This window comes from Corvus moneduloides, chromosome 4 (assembly GCF_009650955.1).
Source record: "Corvus moneduloides isolate bCorMon1 chromosome 4, bCorMon1.pri, whole genome shotgun sequence".
NCBI classification, from domain to species: Eukaryota; Metazoa; Chordata; class Aves; order Passeriformes; family Corvidae; genus Corvus; species Corvus moneduloides.
In genome coordinates, this window is record NC_045479.1 from 2,845,788 (window position 1) to 2,867,404 (window position 21,617).

The following is a 21,617-nucleotide window of genomic DNA, read 5'->3' on the forward strand; positions in this document are numbered from 1 at the left end:
CTCTCTTCCTTTTCTCCAATAATAATAAAAAAAAGATATCCAGGTTTTAGAAAGACTCCCATTTCAGCTACTGCCCCCAAATAAAAATAGTTCACTTTCTCCAGTACTTCTCTTAGTCTTCCTATGCTTTACTATCCTTATGTTCTTCTCTTACATATACTGCTGTGAGAATTTATCTACGTAGTGAAGAAAGGACTACAAAATATTCCTTAATTTTTGATATTGAGATATCCATACACCTTTCAAAAGCAAACCACTGTACTAAGTGGTTAGGAAAAACCTTCAACAAAACAAAACGTCTATGTATTATGTGTAGACATTACATGGATTTGGTTATTATCCAATAAAGGAGGATTAGAAAAAAATCCACAGAAGAAATCATCCTTGCACTGCTGTAACCTTTGTAAATTACTGGCTGCCTCTAGACTAAATTAAAACTAGTAAGGAATGTGGAAGAGCCATCACTGCTGCTGTTTCTCACTTCCTCCGAGTCCCTGTGTAACTTAGCAGAGGAAGGCTAAACCCTGTCTTTCAAAGCTGCAGCTTAATTAGCAAACACAGCCTCTGCCTTAAGAAAAAGAGAACATCCTCTGGGCTACTTCTAAGAGTAGCTGAGAAATTAGTATTACAAAGCAAGGGGTTCCTTCAAAAGCAGATTAATGATATATAAACTTCAGGAAAAATGGGATTGCTGTGTGAATGGGTGGTTGTGTTGTTGCTTCCTAAATCCAAATGCAGCATTCAAGACCCTTCCGAGTTCTTCCTTTGAGCTCTGCACATCCCAAAGCATGAACACCTCCATTCTACACTGCCACTGAGCTTTTCATTTTCCTCTCACAAAATATCTCCAAATTGCTTCAAAGAAAATTAAAAATAAAATCCCATTTGCAGTAATTAAATAATAACTACAAAAGAAGATAATCCACTCTATCACTACAGTGCACCCTGCATTGTCTGCTACTGGCAAGACAAAACAGGAAAGCAACTGGCCAAAAGTGATAGCACAAACATGGTATTTTTTTCCCCCAAACAACGTCTTTTTTCACCTAAAACTTGAAGATATTTAACTGCTTCTCCTCAACAGCAGTTTTATTATATTATATTTTCTGATCCCAGTTGTTTTGGGTCATCTGGTTACATACATAAAGACAAAAGATGCACTGACAGAGATCACTGCTGTGGAGGTCAGTGGCAAAGCAACCAAAGAAGAAATTGCATTTATCTCAAGTTAATGCAGGGAAATAAAAGTATTTTGCTGTCAGGGAAATTCTGGAAAGCATTTTTTTGAGCAGGCATTTTCTACCTTTCAGAAATCTGGCAGTGTCCGTGGAGAGAGCCTCCAGATGGCTTTGTCATTTACCATGCTAAAAATGCAAAGATGCTCTATCCACATTATTGATGTGAATATCCAAATATAGCTTATGTCCAATACCTTCAGCATCCTCATCAACCTGCCTGCAGCAGAGTAGCCAGGACTGGAGCAGCCTGGCTGTAACAGCTGGTTATGCAGCATTCCTGAGGGGGACAACTGTGCTGGCAAAATAGGGTAAGAACTGTCCTGAGACACAAAATTTCTAAAGAGTGAACCAACAGCCAACAATTTCCAAGGTGTCTTGACTGTCAAATGGGAAAAAAATAACCCTATCAAGGAGGGAGACCAGCAAGAGATTCACTCTGTCATATTGTGGACATCTCCTGGCTGGGCTTGGTTAAATTGCCCCCACGTTGGTGCCTGGCCCCAGCTGAGACAGATCCTGATGCTTCGTGCCACCACCAGTGAAAAAAGGTGTGTATGGAGCTGGAAATAGGACTTTATGGGAAAATGGTCTGTTCTGGAGTGGTCACTGGAGGTCAGGCAAGATAATTCATGGTATTCAAAATATCCATGATCAGGCAGTTGATCCATGACAATGCGATGGAATTGTGATTCCAGCGTATCACATATGTAAGAATCTTGGTTTCAAACTGATACCAAGGCACAGAGACAGTGGGACTTTCAAAAGAAACAGGAATTATTTGTTAAATATTTAAAAAAACCAAATTTGTGATTTCTTTTTTTTCCTAAGGAGAAAGTTCTGGAAAACAGACTGGTTCCCAAAAGACTCAGGGCTTTTTAAGAATTATGCAAAATGCTTCTCACCTGCTCCAGTCATTAAGAGGAAAGCCCATCTATCTCTGCTTAAATGAAGTAAATAAAATGAAAGCTAGGATACCCAGGAGGTCACAAGGGTTTCTCTCCCAAGCCTTTATTTCTACAGTGCTCTGAAACCAGAAAGTTGAAGAAATGCACAGGAGATAAGGACAGACACAATCCCAAATGGAATGGGGAAGAGTCCATACAACCACAGTCTGTAACTGTCATGTAAAACAGGCTCCTGCCTTTTACAGACCATCAGCAGCAGGCAAGGAGGGCTAGAATTTAGCTCCATCAAGCAATGACACAACTTTGTGTGTGTTTATTGCTGTTTCTGAGCAAGCAACAAAGAAAAAGACATCATAGGATGGGTTGTGTCTGTACCCAGCCCACTCAGCGCTTAGCTCCAGCTCCCGAGCTCTGACAAACCTCTGACCCCTCACCAATGCTCAGGACTCGATTACTGTGTGCTCCATACTGCACCATGTGGGCATAAAAAAGTTACCAAGGCTGAAAAAATAATATAAAGTGGTAGTGGGAATGTATTGAATTAATGTACAACTCCCAGTAAAAGATTTGAGCAAGAATCACATAGAAGTTTTTTTTTCTGAAAGAAAAGGTAACATGTTTAGATTTCTGAACCACTTGCTGCATTACTATCTTTAAGTTAATTAACTCCCCTAGGGATTTTTCTGCATAGATGAGAGAAATCAAGGTTCAGTCGTGCTTTAAAACTGTATTATCCTGTGGATAAGCAATGCTGGTGCAGGGTGTAGAACACAGAGGGTAGATTTCATGAACAAGTCTCTGAAGCTTTTCAGAATTACCACCAAGCCCATAAAGAAACTAAATTCCATTGCTTTCAACCCTGTATTATTGTGCTTGGAATACTTCATTTTCAGATGGATATTTAGTCACAGAGTCTATGACACTGGCTGAGATAAGAATGATCTTGTTTTGACTCTTAGAAACATAGATAACAGAATTTCTTCTTTTGAATAAAGTACAAAGGAGAACAAATACTTTAGACAAATCCCCATTTCACTTTCCTTTTGAAATCACTCAGGATTAAGAGCATTGCTGCCTGTTAGAGGGCATGAAAGAAAATTAGACTTTGAGAAAAGAAACACAAGCAAAAGCTTTTGCTCTGTTTCTACCTTTTTGTCACATATAAATTCTTATCTCTCCTTGCCTGGGCTGAGACAGTAAGTGAATATAAAAATGTGTAAAGAAACAATGAGACTGTGATCTGCATCTTCTTTCTGCACTATTTTTCTTCTCAATTTCTTAATTAGCTACAAAAGTCTGTATATGTCTATTTTTAAGTTCTCCAACCGTACAATCTCCCTTCACTTTTCTTTCAATTATTCTGCATCATGCCATCTCCCTGTGTATGAAAGCACTTCATTATATGAGGTGTGAAATTTCTGCTCCTTAATTAGCTCTCATTACTTCTACTTAATGCTCTTGCTCAACGTTCTAAATAATTCCTCTTGAACCTTCCTGTCTTCTCCCTTAAATATTTGCACAACTGACTCGTGTCCTTGTTAGTCTGTTCTTAACTAAGTTTTAGTAACAATAAATCACTCCTGAAGAATCAATCACTCCCCAGCAACCCTACTGAGAATTGTTCTTTGAACTTGTACTCTAGTTAAAAAAACATCCTGAGAGAAATAGTTTACTACGAGAGCCTTATAAAGATGAACTACTTCATTTCTGTCCCATAGCACCAGCATCTGGCCTTTCTCATTGGCATCTCTTGTAGCAACCTCATGTCTTACCATGTGCTTGTTTTATCTTCTCATTACTGTGGGATATAGATCTCTCCCTCCCCGAGGAAATATTGTTCATTTTTCCAACCTGGTTGTAGGGTTCTGGAAATTACTTTCATTCTCTTGATCTTGTTCTGCCTGAACTATTATTTTTAATGTTTTCTTCATTTGCAACCAGTGGCAAATTTCATTTTTGTTCCCCTTCATCTCCCAGATCACTCATATTATTAAACAGAGCTCACTGTTTGTGGTTGTTTTGTTTTGTTTTTTTTTTTTTCCTTATTCAACACATATCAACTATGTAGGGAATTACTTATTTAAAAATGAGCAGTTAGAATTTAGAGCTGAGCCAGTACTGTGGTTGTGACAAATTAAAGGGTTTAACAAGAAGTAATAACACAACTTTCTGTACAACATATTTGTCAAACACCTTTCATAACAAATATGTTTGAATCCAACAGTAATCCCTGTGCCACAAGAACAGACCTCATCTCTTTCCAATTTAAACTACTGTTGAGTTGTAGTACCCTTTGTTTAGAGGTGTTCAGCTAATTTTCAGTCTAAAGGAGAACATAGTTTATCTGAGCTAATTTCCTTTCACTTTAAAAGTAAAAGAATTTTCTATGAATATAAAACTAAATCCAAATTCTTTATAAGCTAGAGTTAGTACAAAAGCTTTCTTCCCATGGCTTTTTATTTTGTTTTTTTTTTGTGCCAGTCTAAGGAGAACTTCATCTGAATGTGTTACCTCCCTGCATCAGCCAAGCTAGTGATTTAGTTCTGTCTCTGATACTCTCTGGACAACTTTGTTCAACTCAAAGTCATTTTTTTTCCACTTGTTTTCCATCCCTGCCTTGCCTACCTGTGCACCTCCATTCCAATCCCTGTTGGCTGATCCATGGGCTGTAGTAAGGAAAGCAGCACACATTCATAATATTCTGAAAGGATAATGTGGCTTTTTATTTCACTGGCAGGCACTGCCTTGTTGGCAGGTAGTATATATTTTCCATTTAAATCTATATAATGATAGTCATAAAGTGTAAAAGTTAGTGAGCCCATGAGAGGAATGATGGGAACCAACTAAGACTGAACAAAGACCCCCAACCCTTTCCCAGCTCAAGCTGAGACAAAACCCAGCAAAGGAAGCAGAGCATCTACCTCTCCTGTAGGTGGGAACATCCCTATAGCCGTGTGCTGCAGGCTTAGATTTCATCCCTTTGGATTTGGGAAACATTGGCTCCCACCTTTCTTCCCAGCACATTTAAACCATCTCATCTCACAAACATTTTTGGAAGCAATTTGTACTCACATGGTGTAGGACACGGAATGGAAAGAGGCTGGATGTCTGTGCAAGCCTAAAGCTGATTACTGATTCGTCACCCACATATCAGCTATCCCAGAATCATTAATCACCAGGAGTGGTACATGACAGCTTCAGAGCTTTTATAAAAGGAAAGCTGGAAGTACTTTTGCAAAGAACTGTAGGAGTTTATTTTTCTTCCAGCAAATTTTCCCCCTGTAAAATCGGTTCTGAATTCATCGCCCACGCACGCTTTCCTGAATTCTAGTAACATCTTACATTTATTGGCATGAGGTTCAGGATAACTTGGCTTTGTTTCTCCTCCCCTCTACCCCTGAGGAGTTACTCTGTCCACAAGAAGTAATGGGCAAAAATGTTTAGCGGTCAGGATTGAAAGTTTAGCTGCTTATCTAGGAAAACAGGGCATGCCTGAAGTCATGGCAATGAAGTCAGTGGAAAAGCAGCCTCCCTCCTGAGCCAGTGCTGAACCACTGTTCCCTTTGCTTCTCCATGAAGCAGGCAAGGAAATATGTTAGAAACCCTTTTCTGGATGTCAGCAATGGCTATTCCTGTTGCTTCTGGTATTTTTTTGAGGAGTGAGCAAGCCCAGCAGTGCATGAGTAGGTAGCCTGGCTGTTTCTGGCTGTGTGGAACTAAACCAGACCATAGGCAGCTCTGTGTGAGACCTGCTGGACTCTCGATATCCCCTGCCCTCTGTGTTAGCTAACATAGGTGAACAGAGCTGGACTTGAACATTTCAAGTTCAAAACCTACAAGCGTTTCAATTTTCACAAATCCACCTTCACACCTGTGCAAGGTGCATTTTTAAGGCAGAGCAGCATTCTCCCTGTGCTCCTGTTCCTGCCTACTGCTGCTTTTCTGGGTATTGTGCTGCCACAATTGGCCTATTCTTGTTCTAAGGTAACAAATCCTTTCAGAGGCCAAAGTAAGTCTCCCCTGGGGCTCCTTTATATTCCTCCTAAGACCACTTAGTGCACTTTGCCAGGTACTGCACGATTGTCTTTATAGAATAAGCCTGCCCTGTCTCACCTCTCCATCTGCCATATCCTCCAGAGGCAAACTCTCCAGGCCTCTAAGGTTTTCACCCCTACAAAATGCTTTCTTCTACCCCAGCCTCACCTTATTAAGGCAATATTGCCTGTAGTCCCTCTGCATAAAGTGCCCAGTGTTGCACTGTCTTCATTTGAGAGGAGGGAGCAATGCCCCAACAGGCTGACTTCAAGTTATGTAATATACACGATTGGAAAATTGCATTTTATTGGCATCATGGCTTTTGTATATTTGAAAACTGAATTTAAAGTCATTTTCCTCAGCAATCATGGTAATGCCATTCAAATCATAAGCAGAAGCAGTGAGCCACCTGACTTACAGAATCCCAGGATTCAAGTGAAACTATGAATTGCTGAGGGAAATCTTGAGACTGAAACATTTTTAGTATCTTATAAGTATCTGTTTAAAAGAACTTGTCTTCATTGTGCACCCACAGCCTTAAACTGTAGGCAAACATTAACAACCAGGCTTAACATCTCTGTGTTCAAACAGTTTCCTTGGCTGCAAGTATTTCCTTAGTGAAAGAATACAGCTTTTTCTTTACAGAAGGTTAGATTAGATTAATGGTCCTTTCCAGCCACAAAATCCATAAGGCTGTTCTTTGTTGTTTGTCTTTGCTGAATTTTTGATAGAGTTTTCTTCAAGCAGGACTGGCATTTTTAACACAACTGAAATGTTGCAGTGGTGAGGGAGAGGACACTGAAGCTGATCTAGGGATGAGATCTGTGCATCTGCAGCAAATCAGGCACGTGTGGATGCATCAGATCCAAAGGGCCTGCGCTGTGGAGTCCACGCATGCACCCACGTTAGACAGTCCTCTGCTAAGTCTGCACCTCACCAGTGCTCTCTCCACTGCTGCAGCATTTTTTCTCTATGACACCCCGCAGGAATGGGGAAATCTCCTTCAGGAAAAATTCCTGCAAAGTTGTAGCACTGCAGTCTTTTGGCTTCCTCCTTTAAAGAACCAGTGTGACACCTGTGAGTGGCTATAAAAAATACCAGCTCCTTAGGGAGTCTCTTGTGCATTGTATATCAATATAGGATTTGCACAGCAGGCTCTAGATCTCCTATTAAAACTCCTAGAAGTAAACCCACACAAATACTAAATCATATTTATTTACGTGGATCAAAAGTCTCTATCACAATTCCTGTCAGTTCTGTGAAGCTACATTTGGGATTAATTTGGCCTACTACAATTATTTTCACATCTGAACACATCATAAAATCTCTTTATAGAGATAAATTAAATAGGGAAGAGCAGAACAAAAATTATTTACTATAAATTATGAAATAAAACAAGATAGCAAAGTAATCTCTGCACAGATGAACCACTAAAATATAATTAGTGAGACTCTGCAAAAGACTGAGTATACCTGAAATAGCTTTAACATGTCTTGAATAAGATATGATCTTGGCATACTTTTAAAATTGCTGTTCAGCTCAACCAAAAAAAAAAGAAGAGGAAAGGAAGGGGAAAAGAAAAGAGAGCATATCAGAAAGATTGATTTATATACTGGGAAGCTGAGAAGATTAATAATGGGGTAAAGAACCTTCCTTATATAGGTTACTGGTCTGAAGGCGGTCCAGTATCACAATACCCTGAAGCACTACTATTTCATATTTCAGGTCAGGTGACAACGGATGGATGGCCAGGTGGAAGGAAGGAATTGGAAGCCCAGGATTTCAAAATATGATTGCTTAAGTTAGGCTGCCAAAACAATGACCTTATTTTCAAGTTGTGAATCATTGTTAGTCTTGCTGAATGGGGCTTCTACCATTTCTCTGCAAACTGACTAAGATGGATTTAAGTTACCTACTTTCAAAAGAAACACAGTAATTTCAAGTTGTACTGTCCGTAATGAAGTAAACCAAACCCTGGATTTTATGTTTGCACTACACAGCTATCTATGCTGTAATTTACTTTCATTTAATTAGATGGCTGGAACTTCCTAAGAACACAGTTAGGAGACTACACACTTCAAATGATGGAAAGAAGGAGAAAAAAAGACTAATTCCAATACCTGCAAATCGTTTATGTGCATCTCCACACCACCTGCTTGAACTCTTAATGACATCATCAGCATGGCAATCACTTAAATATGCCTCTCCCACCAATTAGAACTTTCTCAGAAGTTTATCAAAGTCACTTAGATTTAAAAAGCTCAACAGAAAATATAAAGAGGGTCTTGCGTTACATCCTGAAGGTAAAGTTTGTATAAATTGGACCTGTCAGCAGAGGCTGATCTCACCTGTCAAAGTGGCACACAGGACACAGAAAGCAAGTCTCAGGACAGAGATGTATTGAGTGCCATAGACCAGAATGGAGATGCTTGAATTGCAAATGAGAAGCTGGAGTGGCCAGCAGAGAACAGTCAGAGCTATGTAAGCCTCATGTGCCTCATAATTAATTAATCAGCCTCATTTTATTACTGGCTGGTGCTCACATAAGCCCCTCAGTTTGGCCCCTTTTAGGAAAAGGGATTGCAATCCAGTTTGGGATGGAAGTGGCATGGAGTATGCACTGAGAACTCACAATTGTTAATAAGTGCTCTAATCCCCTAGCTAAACAAATAAAGGCTCTCTTGCCACAGCCATAACTTGAGACATGAGCCATGGAAATTCAGGAGCACATCTAGGCATGGAATTCATTATGCAGCAGCCCACACGCTCCTGCAGTGACAGATCGCACAGAGCCCCAACTCCATCTCTGGAGTCACCCTCAGCAGCCAATTCCACCGGCCTTGTGCTGCAGGAGCACTGCCAGCTTCCCCTCCCATAGCCTGGCTCCAGGAACGCTCAACATTTACCTCTCAGCCTCCTGACAGTGTGTTACAAAGCTGAGCAGCACGCCTCCAAACGACACTGCTCCTTAAAATATACCACTGCTCCCTCTGCTGAGCTCTTCCCTCTTCATAGACAGTCATGCTGGACTAGACAGAAATGTCTGGATAATCAATCCATAGTGCCAGGCTGACATGCTGCAAAAAGTCATGCTACTGCATGATGCCTTATGCCTGACTGCAATCAAAATGCGTCAGCTGAGAGGGCCAAAACAGTATCAAAACCGGTTTTCTTGGAAAAGGCCATTAGCAGCCATTAAGGAAATCCAGCTTCTGTATCTGTCTCACACCTGTAACCATATTGAGTGAGCTCAAAGGAAAAAAGCAATTGTTAAATCATGACTGAACAGCACTGTCATTACTTTGAGCTGAAATTAGTTATCCCAGAAAGGCTGTTTGAAGATTAATGTTTTCACAGTGCTCTGCAAATGCAAGGACTTACGAGTTTTACATTCTGATAAAAATACTCACGATGTTCCTCATGTGTTTCAGCATTATTGTCAGACGGGTGTTCTCGTAGGATATGACCAATTGTACTCCAGGCATGTGGCCAGTTGACTGAGGACCTAAAAAAGGCCACACAGTTTGATTTTTTAGGTAACAGCTTAGAGGAAGTAGATCTGTAAAATATAGAAGTACACATTAACTAACATATAAAAACCTGCTGTGTGCTTAAACCAGGGACGAAATTAGAAAACATGGATAAGGAGTGTGATGGAAGAAAGTGGTCTGACATGCAGTGCTCCTTTTCTTTCCTGTTTGTTAACTGCCAGTGAGATTTTCTATTTACTAATTGCCATCAATCTGAAATTCAGTGGGAAATTTATGCTTGAGAGACAAATAATTGGGGTGTTTTTTTTGGCAGTCACTGATGACACTATTCACTATTGTTGCAGTTCTCCTGCCTGGTTAAAACACTGGATTTTTTTTTCTCAGTTCCCAAGAGAAAGAACAAAAAGGAAAGAAGGAAAAAAGAACAAGTTTCCTGACCAGTTCCAAAACAAATAAGAGAAACAACCCCATATATAAATTTTCCCTTCCTCATTCTGTATTTTTCTGTTCCAGGCTGGTTTTCATGCAACCCATTGCTTTCATAGATTTTTCTACTAAGATGCACTTAAAGTGTCTGATTCAATTCCCACTGAAAAAAACATTTTTCATTTTCCGGGCAAGAAGAATCAGTCTCATAATGTGGAAGAAATGACTAAGCAAATCCTGTTCCATCTCTCTGCTGGGGGCACTGAGCCCGCTGTTCTCACTGCCAAAAGGGTGTGTCCTTTAAGCTGGGTAAGTAATGTGGTTTACCTGCCCCTGCAGAGACAGCAAAGAAACACACAGAGAAAAGATGCCTTTTACCACAGTAAACCAGGTGATGGTGAGCACAAACTCTCCTCACTATCTATCTGACATCCTTATTTTGCAGTGTTTCACCTGAGCAGTGGGTCAGGAGCTGGACTTGAGCCATTTTGCATCACCTGCTCACCATCAAAGACAGCCCAGACACTGCCTGCGTGAAAGTTGCCTGGTTTTACTCAGGCAAACAGGGCTTCATTTAATTAGACCAAAGATGTATTACAACCACTAAGATACATGAAAAAGTAAGGACTCAGTCCTGACCTAAGCTTACAACAAAACAAGGATGTGTCATGAGCTGGGCTCTGCCCTCTCGCCTCCCATTAGAGAGGAAGCTGAGCTTGAGATCTCGGACAGAGAAGTCCTGCTCTCCTTCCTGCACCCTGGGATCTGCCACTGACACACCAGCCCTAAACCCATGGCAGGGTGACATAACAACACAAGACAAGACAATAGAGTGGTAATTAATTCTTTAAATAGAAACACATCTTCTGAGAAGCAGGAGCAATGGGCAAGGATGAGAATGACAAAACAGCCATCACACAGCAGGGTTATGCGCTACTACAGGAGGTTTTAGGCAGTATCACAACTGTTCTTGGTAGCAGAAGGGTTCCCATGTGTCCCTTTCAGCCTCAGAAGACACCTGGGCACTCCCTGTCTCACTCTTGCCCTCTCCTCGCCACACGTGCCCCAGAGCTCTTACAGGCAGGGTTGTAGGAGGAAGAAATCCAACTCCCTCTGCTCAGGCTTTCCTCTGTTGCTCAGCAGAGGAGGCAGCACAGGGGATGCTATAATGAATAAGCCACGTTGGGTGTATTTTTCTGAAGAAACCAAATGTGTAACCTCTGGAGTGAAGACACTAAAATAACTGCCAAGCAGACACGACAGTGCTGTCATGTACTGCTGACAGCCAGAGAGCCAGTGTAATTGCCATTTATCCTAAGGAAGGGAACTCAAATGAATTAGAAATAACACTGTGTTTACACGCAACTGCCGTAATATAATTTTTCCAGGCAGCTTGGATACCAACACCACTGAGTTTATGATGTTTGGAATGGAATTTCAGAATATGAATCCATCTCTAATTTCTCCCCTTTAGAGACTACAAAAATACATTTTTAATCACATCCTAATTAGAGAAGGGCCTGAAACACTCTTGAAGAATTGAAATCTCAGGAAGAAATCACTAAGCTGGGACTTGGAAGACTGAGTAGCAGTTCTTCATTTGTTATTCTCCCTTATGAACTTTGACAAATCACTTGGCAAGACTGTACCTTATTTCATTTCTTGTGGTATGCAAATAGGAACAGGGAGGGACAGGGGATGAAAACTCTGTGAACCAGACAATGCTGAGTTTTTTCCAGGGTAAGAAGAAGCCCATAAAATTCAATTCCTCTATTTTTTTTCATGCAAAACCACTTTACCTTTCGTTTTTTAAAGCTGTGAGTCCTTTTGCCTTGAATTTGCAACAGGAAATGTAGAATTCTAGACTATTACACACCATGTAACACAAGGGCAGCTCTGTTTTAACATAAGGGCACAATTCACTTGTGGGGCTCTGTTAATTTGGTGAATTGCAGTGAGTCATCATGAGTGGTTTAGCAAGAGCAACAGATTTCAGAGGTTAAATTACGTCATCAGAATCCAGCTGCTCACCGTGCCTTCCCTTTCCTACCAGCGCTACCTGTGCCTTTTTTTTCATTAATTTTTAAAGTGTGGTGCTTACATCCAGTGAAGGAATTTCTCTGTGGGAGTTGTTTTTGTTTTTTTTTCCCTTGAAAGTAAGAAATGTAAATAAGTTTCTAACAAAAAAAAAAAAAAAAAAAAAAGGAAAGGAAGGAAGGGAAAATGCATTTCTAATTCAATATGCAAAATGAGGTCTGAAACACACACATGAATATTACTAAAATATGAATATTATCAATGTTACTAAATAATGAATGAATATTACTAAAATATTAGCTCTTACTAAGCGATAAATTAAGTACTAATGGAAAAAAAATAAAAGGAAGGGAAATAAAAAGTAACAGAGCGTGGGAAATCTGATAAACATGGAAGAGACCTCTATTGCTTATATTTCACAATAAAACCCAGTTACTGCTAGCTACACTCAGCTGGTACATTTTTGGTTTTCCCACACTCTGTGCTAGATCATACCCTCTTTGAAGTCCAGGTGATTTTAGCTTCAAATGATAATAGAATACACGTCCAATAATTACTTCCAATCTATCTAGCTTGGGCAGATGGACTTGAGCTCAGGCTCTGCATTTTTGCAAAGTGTCATGCTCTACTTGCAGCTCATTTTAGACAAGGACCAAGTGCTGTTCTGTTGCAGGTACAAGACAAACTTGCTCTGGCTACAGCTGAAGCAAGAGTTCCCCCCAGGGATGGCTTCTTCACTCACTGGTGTCGATGCAAAAGCTGTCAAATACCAAATGAGGACCCTGGAGCACTTGAAGGTTTTTCCTATCTGATTTGTGTCATGTATCCCAGGCGTGAAAGTCAGCCACCAATGCTACTACAGAAAACCCCAAACACAGTGCCAGTTCATAATCTCTTGTCAAGGAACATAAACATGAGAAAACGGTGGGTCCTTTTGTCTTTTCAAACCAAGAAATGAAGGCAATTAGCATTCGGATTTCTACTGAAGGTGGAATGCTCGTCACAGTAGTCAAGTATGCAGTTCTTTGCTTCATCTAGATGGTCTTTTCTGGCATGCTGGAGAACTACCACCTCCATGTTCTACCATTTGTACAACTTCTCCCTTAGCAGCATCTTAAAACAAGCTCTGCACAACATTTGCACTGTGCACAACATTTGAGAAATACCAATGGTGAGGAAGATGCTACTGACAAAATCAATAGGGAAACTGTAATTTAATAACGCATTGCATTTCACACGCGGACTGCAAAGCAATGTGAGGAAACTAATTAACTAAGCGTCAGCCCACTGCCATCAGGGAGCTCAGTATTATTCTGTATTCTGCACTCTCAGGTTTTTCTTAGACCTTTCTTCTTGGTGACAGCCTGTTTTGACATCTGGCATCAAAGAGCACTGCAACCTGTTTGGTGTTCCAGGGCTGGTGTTGAATGCCCCAAGCCAACCATCTGCCTGCTTTAGTTACAGCCTCTAAAGTATCTGACTTCGTACAGTCAGCTCTAAATACACCGACTGTCTCAGTGCCTTAGTCCTCCAAGCCAACCAGAGCTGCTTATGGGTAAATGTGACTAAATCAGGAAGGCAACTTGTGGCAAAAGCTTCACATCAAGAGTGAGCAGCTTCAGAAGATCAAAACATTATGGGACGTGAGCAAGAGAGCCTTATTCTCCCCAGGGACTACTTGTGGTTCTGCACGGAGGGGAATACCATAATACAATCTTCCTGGAAACCTGGATCTCCCTTCAGAAGGACACAGAACCTGTTCCCCTACTGCACCTCAAGGACAGAGGCTCATATAAACACATGGAGCACTAATTAAACATGCCAGAACTGGGGCTGGGCTGTACAGTGTTCTAGTCCATAGCAGAACCCAAACAGTCAGAATTATTAATACTTTCAGGAGATATAAACTCGAGAGAAGGAAAATAAACAAGCTAGATATAAAAATATTTTTGATGATTTTTCTTTCTTCCTTCCTTTTTTAAAGAGCCTTTATAAAAGTCTGATTGTGAAATCATTCCTGGTATCTGCTCTCACTGCCTTGTAGCGAGCTTGGTATAATGAAATGCTGACAATATTCAGGATAATTCAGAATTCACCTCACTGGGAGTACTGATTCAGTATTCATGTCAAGTAAATTTAACACTGATTTCTAATCTTTCTATTGCTGGGAGCAGAGTACAAATTCATAAATTTTAATACTTATTTTACTTTAGTAAGTGTAATTACCTACAACATTTATAAATTAAAGCAGTGTAAGAGAAAGATCCTGGTTTGATCAAAATTCATAACCTGATCCTATTGGGCATTAACCTTATTTTGTATTGATCCTAACAAAGAGACAGATGATTTTTTTGCTTGAGAGAGAATTTACCAGATCCATGGAAAGCTACAGGCCATAAACTTGAGTTATTTCTCAAACCAGACAAATATTAAGACCCCTACAACCTCAGAAAGCAATGAAATTTGTGGGGGGAAAATGTACTTTTTTTTCATGGCAACCACCTCTTTCCAGCAGGCTCAGTGAACTTAACTCCTCCCCAGACTGACTATGGCATTACTGCAGAGTTTACCTTCAAACCAAGAGTGTTTCTGGGCACCCTCAGCCAGCAAGAACCTCCAGGGCCACTCCTGGTTTACTACCTGGCACCTTGGCATGACCGGACACCTCCTGCCTTAGCTGGACTGGTGTCTCCCCTGGATGCCAGCAGTGTGCAGAATGCCATGGAACAAAGACTTCAGCGAGCTCACTGGGGCATGGCAGCAGCCTAACTCCAAAGACGAGGTGAAGAGTCGAAAAACATCTCTGCAATACGTATGTTTCAATGTGTTTCTCAAGTGGGCAATTAGCACATGCATGGCAGATCTCCTGAGAGCTGAGCTCACCTGCTTCCACAGCTCACCCTGAGTGGTGCGGTATCCAGAGCAACTCAGCCCAGGATTCTTGTTCTCTGTTTGTACCAGGTCTGAACTCACTGTTTGGACCTTTTGTGCTACTGCTAGTTTAGCAGTTAAATGATAGTGATCAATTTTCTAGGCTAAAGAGAGCTGCTTTTGTTTGTGGTTTGGGTTTCGGTTGTTATTCTCCCCTGTGTTAAACAAAGGTTTTGCCTTAAGTCTAGAAGTGAAGGACCCAAACTTTAAAAGGAGGAGTTCTTGAAAAGGAAAAAATGAATCCCCCTGTAACCTCACTGCTCAAGGCCAGAGACACATTAATCTTCCCTGACCATGTTGTGACCCTCACCACCACTAACTACATAGTGAGGAGCAGATTGGGTTACCTGTCACACAGCTTTCATCAAACACCCACTAACCACATTTTTGCTTCTGTTTCTTCATTCTCTTCCTTGATTTTGCTGCCACTGACAACAAAAATAGATGGCTCATCCTTCAGACTATACTGGCTCAGGACACCACTGCAGGAATTATGATGTTGCAAGTTCTTTCTCAATTTTATTATAGATTCATTTTATGATTTTGTATAAAACTTTTACACCCAGATTCTCTGTAATAATTAGGCACCTGAATATTAGTGACATATAAAAATTATTCTGGGACTTTAACTGCCTTGTGCCTCAGCTCACTCTCACATCTGTATCTTTGCTTAAAGGCACCTACAGAGAGGCAGACCATGGACCCATACTGCACATGCCTAACACTTAGGACATCTTTGCATTATCTCCTTGATCCTTTGTAAAAGTTAGAGCAACCATTAGTAATTTTCAATAGTCATAATGGGTTTAATATGATAATGGCATGCCTAATCAAATAAACTCTGCACAGGGAGACACTTCCAAAGGCAGAGAAGCCAGAATGGGATTTATTTTGTCTGATGGATTAAAAGAAATGGTCCCAGCAAAAGAGATAATGAAACCTCTGTCTGCAGAGAGATTAAATTAACTTAATGGACACTCAAATTAAATATGCAGAGATACAATCCTTTCTGAAATGTGGAAAACTGATGATCTTGGAAACTGTCCTATCACTTGGAGCGCATAACAACCAGCTGAATTGTTGTGATGCAGAGTGCAGCTGCAGACACTTTCATAAGGTTTTATTTTGCCTAAAAACTGAGTACATAAGATTATTATCAGTGCAGAACTAAGGGAGTGGAAGACAATAAACATTCAGAGTTTACCTTTTATGGTTTATGCTTTTGACTCTGTAATGTCAGAAATTAGATTAAATTAGGTGCTGGACAGAAGGGGAAAATGGGTTAAGTATTTAGATAGGCTAAGGGAACAGTGCAGCATCTCATTTAGCAAGAAGTGAATTACCACAGTCATTAATAATGTATGCCTAAGCATTAACATAATGTTCTGTTATTTACCCGCTCCCCTCATTGTGAAAATTACTTTAGAAGTCACCCCTGATTTTCTTTGCTTGTGCGAGCACACATTGTGCTTTGTCATGACTCACATCCTTTCCTCCAAAATCTTTGAATATTTTGTTTTGTAAAACAAGAAATCTGCCACAGTTTGTGTAAATAAACTTTTGCTTTGCATATGAGCATGTTTATTCAAAAAGAAATGAAGCAAGGCTGAAGGGAATATGTCAAAGAGAAAGAAATCTACAGGTGACATTAGTAACACATTTTCAGAGACCTTGAGAAATCAGGAATTATTTGTTGGTATCCTTATATCCTAAAAACATCCAAACCATCTAAACACTTTATTGCATAATATTATCAAGGATTATAATTTCTCAGAAAAGAAATAAGATTGGTAATACACATACCTAAGGTCAGAGATGATGAATCTTCTGTCAAGGTATTTTTGGACCAATTGAGGAAGAAGCTGAGTACTAGCTCATTCTGAAAGAGAATACAAATACTGTAGGTAATATCATTCGTTGTGCTTTGTTCCTTGTATCATTCCCCTCCAAGAAGCTTGCTGGTAATTTTTTATTGCATATATTAGAGTTAGCAATGAAAGGGAGCTTTTCCCCTATGATCATGGGCAAGGAATCTGGGGAATGGCTTCTGCTCAGGCACTGGGAGGATGATGGTGCCCTTTAGCACTGTCTCAGGGATGCTGCATTGGTGCCTACCTGGCCCCTTTCTGTCAACACACTTCCAGACAGCAGCAAGCTGTGGGGGCCAGAGATTTGTGCTCTTGCTTGATCTCCAGTAGCTCAATATTTGCATTAGCAGCTGCAAGTACTTTGACAGAGCAGCCCATCTGTGAAACAAAAGCAGGAGCCCGTCTTTACTTTGAGCTGTGTAGTCAGCAGGAAACTTGCCCTTGGCACGGGACTGACCCCAAGTACCTGACCTTGTGTGTGCCTCCCCGAGGCTCAGATATTGTGCAAACCTCCCTCCCACGGCAGCTTAATGGACACTCACACTGAAAAGCTCCATACAAAGTTAAATCCTACCAGAAACCCACAGGGAGAGAAAGGCATGATCGTATTTCACCATCCTGTTTAAAAGAGTAATCCGCCTTATGTACTGCTATAACTTTTATTTTTATGTACTGACCTGTGCTGCTCTAGTGAACATATATAACAGGTAGTTACATTCAGCTGGAGAGAATTAAAACAATAAACCAAATCCCCAGATTTCAGTATTTTGCAAGGTAATAAAAACGTGAATTCTTAAATGGACTCTTATGAGCCTGAATCAAAGCTGGACAGTAATTGCATTTTATTAGCTTTTCATAAAGCCATATTTCAGAATGGCCACTCTTTAAGATGGTTAGGATTATTACATTCGTGCTGATGTTACTTGGACTGACACTGTAATGAATGGATAGAACAAGAGACTTTTCAGATTCCAGCATTAAAATATCACCACTGTTTTTTTCCAGCCAGAGGAAAATAACGCGTCTCTTATCAGCAAGATGTACTTCATGTAGTATTTGTGTTGTTTCAATTTGACAAGTTGTAGCATAATTTGTGCAAGGAAAAAAGAAAAGGAAGAGGATAGTGACAAAAACAGCTAAAGAGGAGTTAACACGTGCTTACAGCATACAGCAGACAGAGGAACAGATGTGTATGTTCAGTGGAGAGATAAGATTTAGCAATCTGGATTTATTTTAACAGTTGCCTTTCATTTTTCACTCTACTGTTTGAAGTTTTTCCTCCCATACTGATATTTTCTTTAAAAGAAAAATCAGGGGAGAAAAAAAAAAAAAGAGAAGAAAGAGAAACCAACATAATTGTTTTCCTTGAATTGAGTGATGGATCCTTAAGTTACTAGCAGTGGACTGCCAATACACCTGTCTGTACTGAGCAGGAGTAATTATTCTCTCATCTGATGAAGACAGCTTACAGGGGAAAGCCCATACACCTGCCACAGCTTCCAGTAGCTTTAAACAGCTGAGTTATTCCCTAAGGAACCTTCACTTGCTCTTTCAGCACAAGTCCCAAGTGCAGGAAATCTCCAGGGCTGAGAGTATATTTTTGGCAGCCCGGCCTTTATTTGACAGCATGACAATAAGCAGAGAAACTTAAGTAGCCCTATGAGTTCAAAGATCTTGAGAGAAGTAGGCAGGAGGTGGAAATAAAGATACACAAACTGACTTGAAAGAGAAAAAATTCCACACTGAGCAGCTTGGTGTTCTTTCTGCTTCCTCTCCACCTACTCTTTCTGCAACAAATGGAAATGCAGGAACCAAGAGGTTTGTAAACACGAGGTGCGAAGATGTTTCAGGCAATAATTCCAAAATCTCATTCTAAAGGAGCGAACACTGAAAAAAATGACTTTTGGTTTAAGTACAGAAGTGGAGCCATGCAGAACTTAGAGCAGGCATGAACAGGACAGGCATGAACCCTGCTGGTGCCACAGCTGATGGCAAAGCTTTGCTGGCCTGTGTGCCCATCATGCTCAATGGGTACCGAAGCCTGTGGGGAAGCAGCAAGGCTGATCCTGGCAGAAGGAATGCAAAAACCTGATGGAACAGATCATGTGGCAGGAGCAGATGCAGCAAGTTGTCCAGGGCAAAGTGCTTCAAAAGCAATGGGGGGGTGTCTCTTGGGTGTTTGTGGAGATAAGCATTTCGCTCACTGTTATTTAAAGGACAGCAATTTCCCCCTGACCTGTGCTAATCTGCCTGCTGCAGGACCCCACCACTTAGATTTCCACCAGAAAATGTGTAAGTACCTTATTAAGTTCCCCCTTTGTCAGCAGACCTCCAAAAAAACACACTGAACTTTTAGGTGATTCCTAAATCTATGAGACCTCCATCAGTTGGAGCCCAGTTCATGCGACTGAGGCACAGAATTAAGCCTGCACCTAGGTACACTGCTAAATAGAAACAGGTCTAGCAGAGCTTTGAACACATGTTTGAGCTGTTTTAAGGTGGAGAGAGTCCATTTCTAACCCAGCAATTTTTGTTACACAGAAGAGACTCTGGGTGGGAATCTCAGAGACCCTGTGATGGTCTTGGCAGAAAGGAAGGCACTGAGGATGACCACAAGTGCTCACTCACCCTTTTCCTCCTGGAATTCTTACCTTTAAATCGGCACGCAAAAATTCCCTAAAATACTGCACACTTAGGGATTCTTAGGAAATCCTCCTATCGTTTTATCTGTTCTTACCTAATAAGACAATAATCTTCAATAGGTAATTCTGATATTTTTGCAGGTCACTCAACATATTAGCCTGATCAGGAGCAAACAGGTATGTACGGTCAGTCTGGCTAGAACTCAGAGATATTTTTCAGCCATTAAATTCAAAAGGGACAAATTCCACCTTTACTTGCACTAGGATACAACCGAAATAAAATATTTCAGTGGCCTTGGGGGGCTGGCACAGCCCTGCATCACTGCAGCATGGTAGAATTTGTCTACTGCTCTCCTTCAGTGACTAACTAGAAAAGCACTCTGCAGTTTGTGAAACACAGCCAGATTTCAAGCCAGATTTAATTTCGATAGAAAGAAAAGCAGCCTCCCCTCCGCTTTCAGCTTTCTTTTCAGCTGTGCTAGAGTAGATTTGGGGTCAGAGAACACCCATGCGCCTGTTACACTTTAACAGGATGGAGAATCAGCAGGAAAGAAAGAAACCAGAAAAAGCTGACCTTGGTGCAGCTGCTGCGACTTCAGGAAAGGACAGAGGAAAAGAGAGGACTTTGAACTCTCCCCATTTTGGCTCTGCTGGATGCCTCACCACAGGAATATGGGAGTGGTGGGAGTTCAAGGGACCCACGTACCCTGGGAGCACTTTGTACCCTCATGGTATGTACCCCATACAGGCATGTGGGGCTTTTTTCTCATCTCTGCAAGTCCCAAGGAGCACCAGTGAATAAAGTAGAAATGAAATATGGGAAGCTCTTATCAAACTTGATTATTTTTACAGTGTGAAACATTAGTCACCCTAGAACAATGCTGTGGTCCTGGTTTTTACTGTGTGCTTGAAAATGAGTGAACATAATTTACAATCATTTCCATTTACATCCTCTTTAAAGTCCTTTTACAAAGCCTGTAAATCACCATAAAGCTGTTTATAGAACCTATCCACAGCTGAAACACCATCACTGTTTGCTTACCTGTGTGCACAAGGTTTATCCTCACCCCCAAAGTCCTCAGTTAATTTGGATACTTTGAAAATCTTTACAGACTCAAATCCCAAAAGACACTATATTTTTTTTTAATGATCAGCCTACTGTGCACCTGAACTTACTTTTGTATTTGTCACAGACTTAATTAATGGAGCCTTACCTTGCTTTTGTGTCCCCAGGCAGTGTACAACCCTCCTACAACACAGCCATAAAATCACGAGCCACTAGGGCAGCCCTAATTTGTATGATGAGATTTGGGCTGCAGTCTCCATTCAGCCCATTGCTCAGTTGGAGTTGAGTGAAACACAGAAAAATATGACATGGGTCAGCAGCAGCTGTCTTTTGTCACAGATTCTTTATGCTTTGAGAACATATGTTTTTGTCATCTTCCATGTCACCCACCTTCAGTTCATTGTTCCTTGGTGCTTCACCTCTTATTGGTGACATCACTTGGTTGTTTTGCCATTTAATGGAGCAAAACTCAAAGTTTCTGAAGAGTGCTGAGAATTTTACCCTGCAGATCTAGAAAACTCAGGTATTTCAGTGTATGCAGATGATGAGTCAGTCAGCAATGGTGCAGCTGGCTCAAACCTAAATGTTCCTTCGCTGTGATCAGAAATATTGACACTGGTTTGGGACAAGTAGAATGAAATTTTTTAGAAAACGGCACTGAAACCCATTTTTCATCCTGTTCTACTTGATTCAGTATGACAATGAAGGTGCATCAACTTCTGCATGTCAGTGATTGATGTAATGAATGCAGCTTGTTGTTCATGAACACAGTCTGGTGGAGGAGTTATTTATAACAGTGCTAACCTGAATTTCAGAAAGGACTCCCATTCCAGGCAATTCTTCAATGAAAGTAACTAAGCGAGGTTTGTGCTTAAAGTAAACCACAGACTTAAAAAAAATGCCTTGAACAGGGATGGGCATGAGCAAGTTTAAGCATTTAAACTGGTCCAAGAACAAATATCTCCATCAACTGATGTT

The 21,617-nt window shown here is 40.7% G+C and overlaps 1 protein-coding gene across 4 annotated transcripts in view; it reads right to left on the reverse strand.

Moving 5' to 3' along the window:
- PIK3C2G (phosphatidylinositol-4-phosphate 3-kinase catalytic subunit type 2 gamma) overlaps positions 1 to 21,617 on the reverse strand; it is a 188,301-nt gene that overhangs the window by 11,070 nt on the left and 155,614 nt on the right. For 3 of the 4 annotated variants that reach the window (XM_032107350.1, XM_032107351.1, XM_032107349.1), the window contains 2 exons: positions 16,867 to 16,942; positions 9,589 to 9,737 (listed from right to left, as the gene is read on the reverse strand). In XM_032107350.1, coding sequence (XP_031963241.1) covers positions 9,589 to 9,737; positions 16,867 to 16,942 — 225 coding nt within the window. The remainder of the gene's footprint in view (positions 1 to 9,588; positions 9,738 to 16,866; positions 16,943 to 21,617) is intronic. The other variant, XM_032107352.1, reaches the window with a different exon arrangement.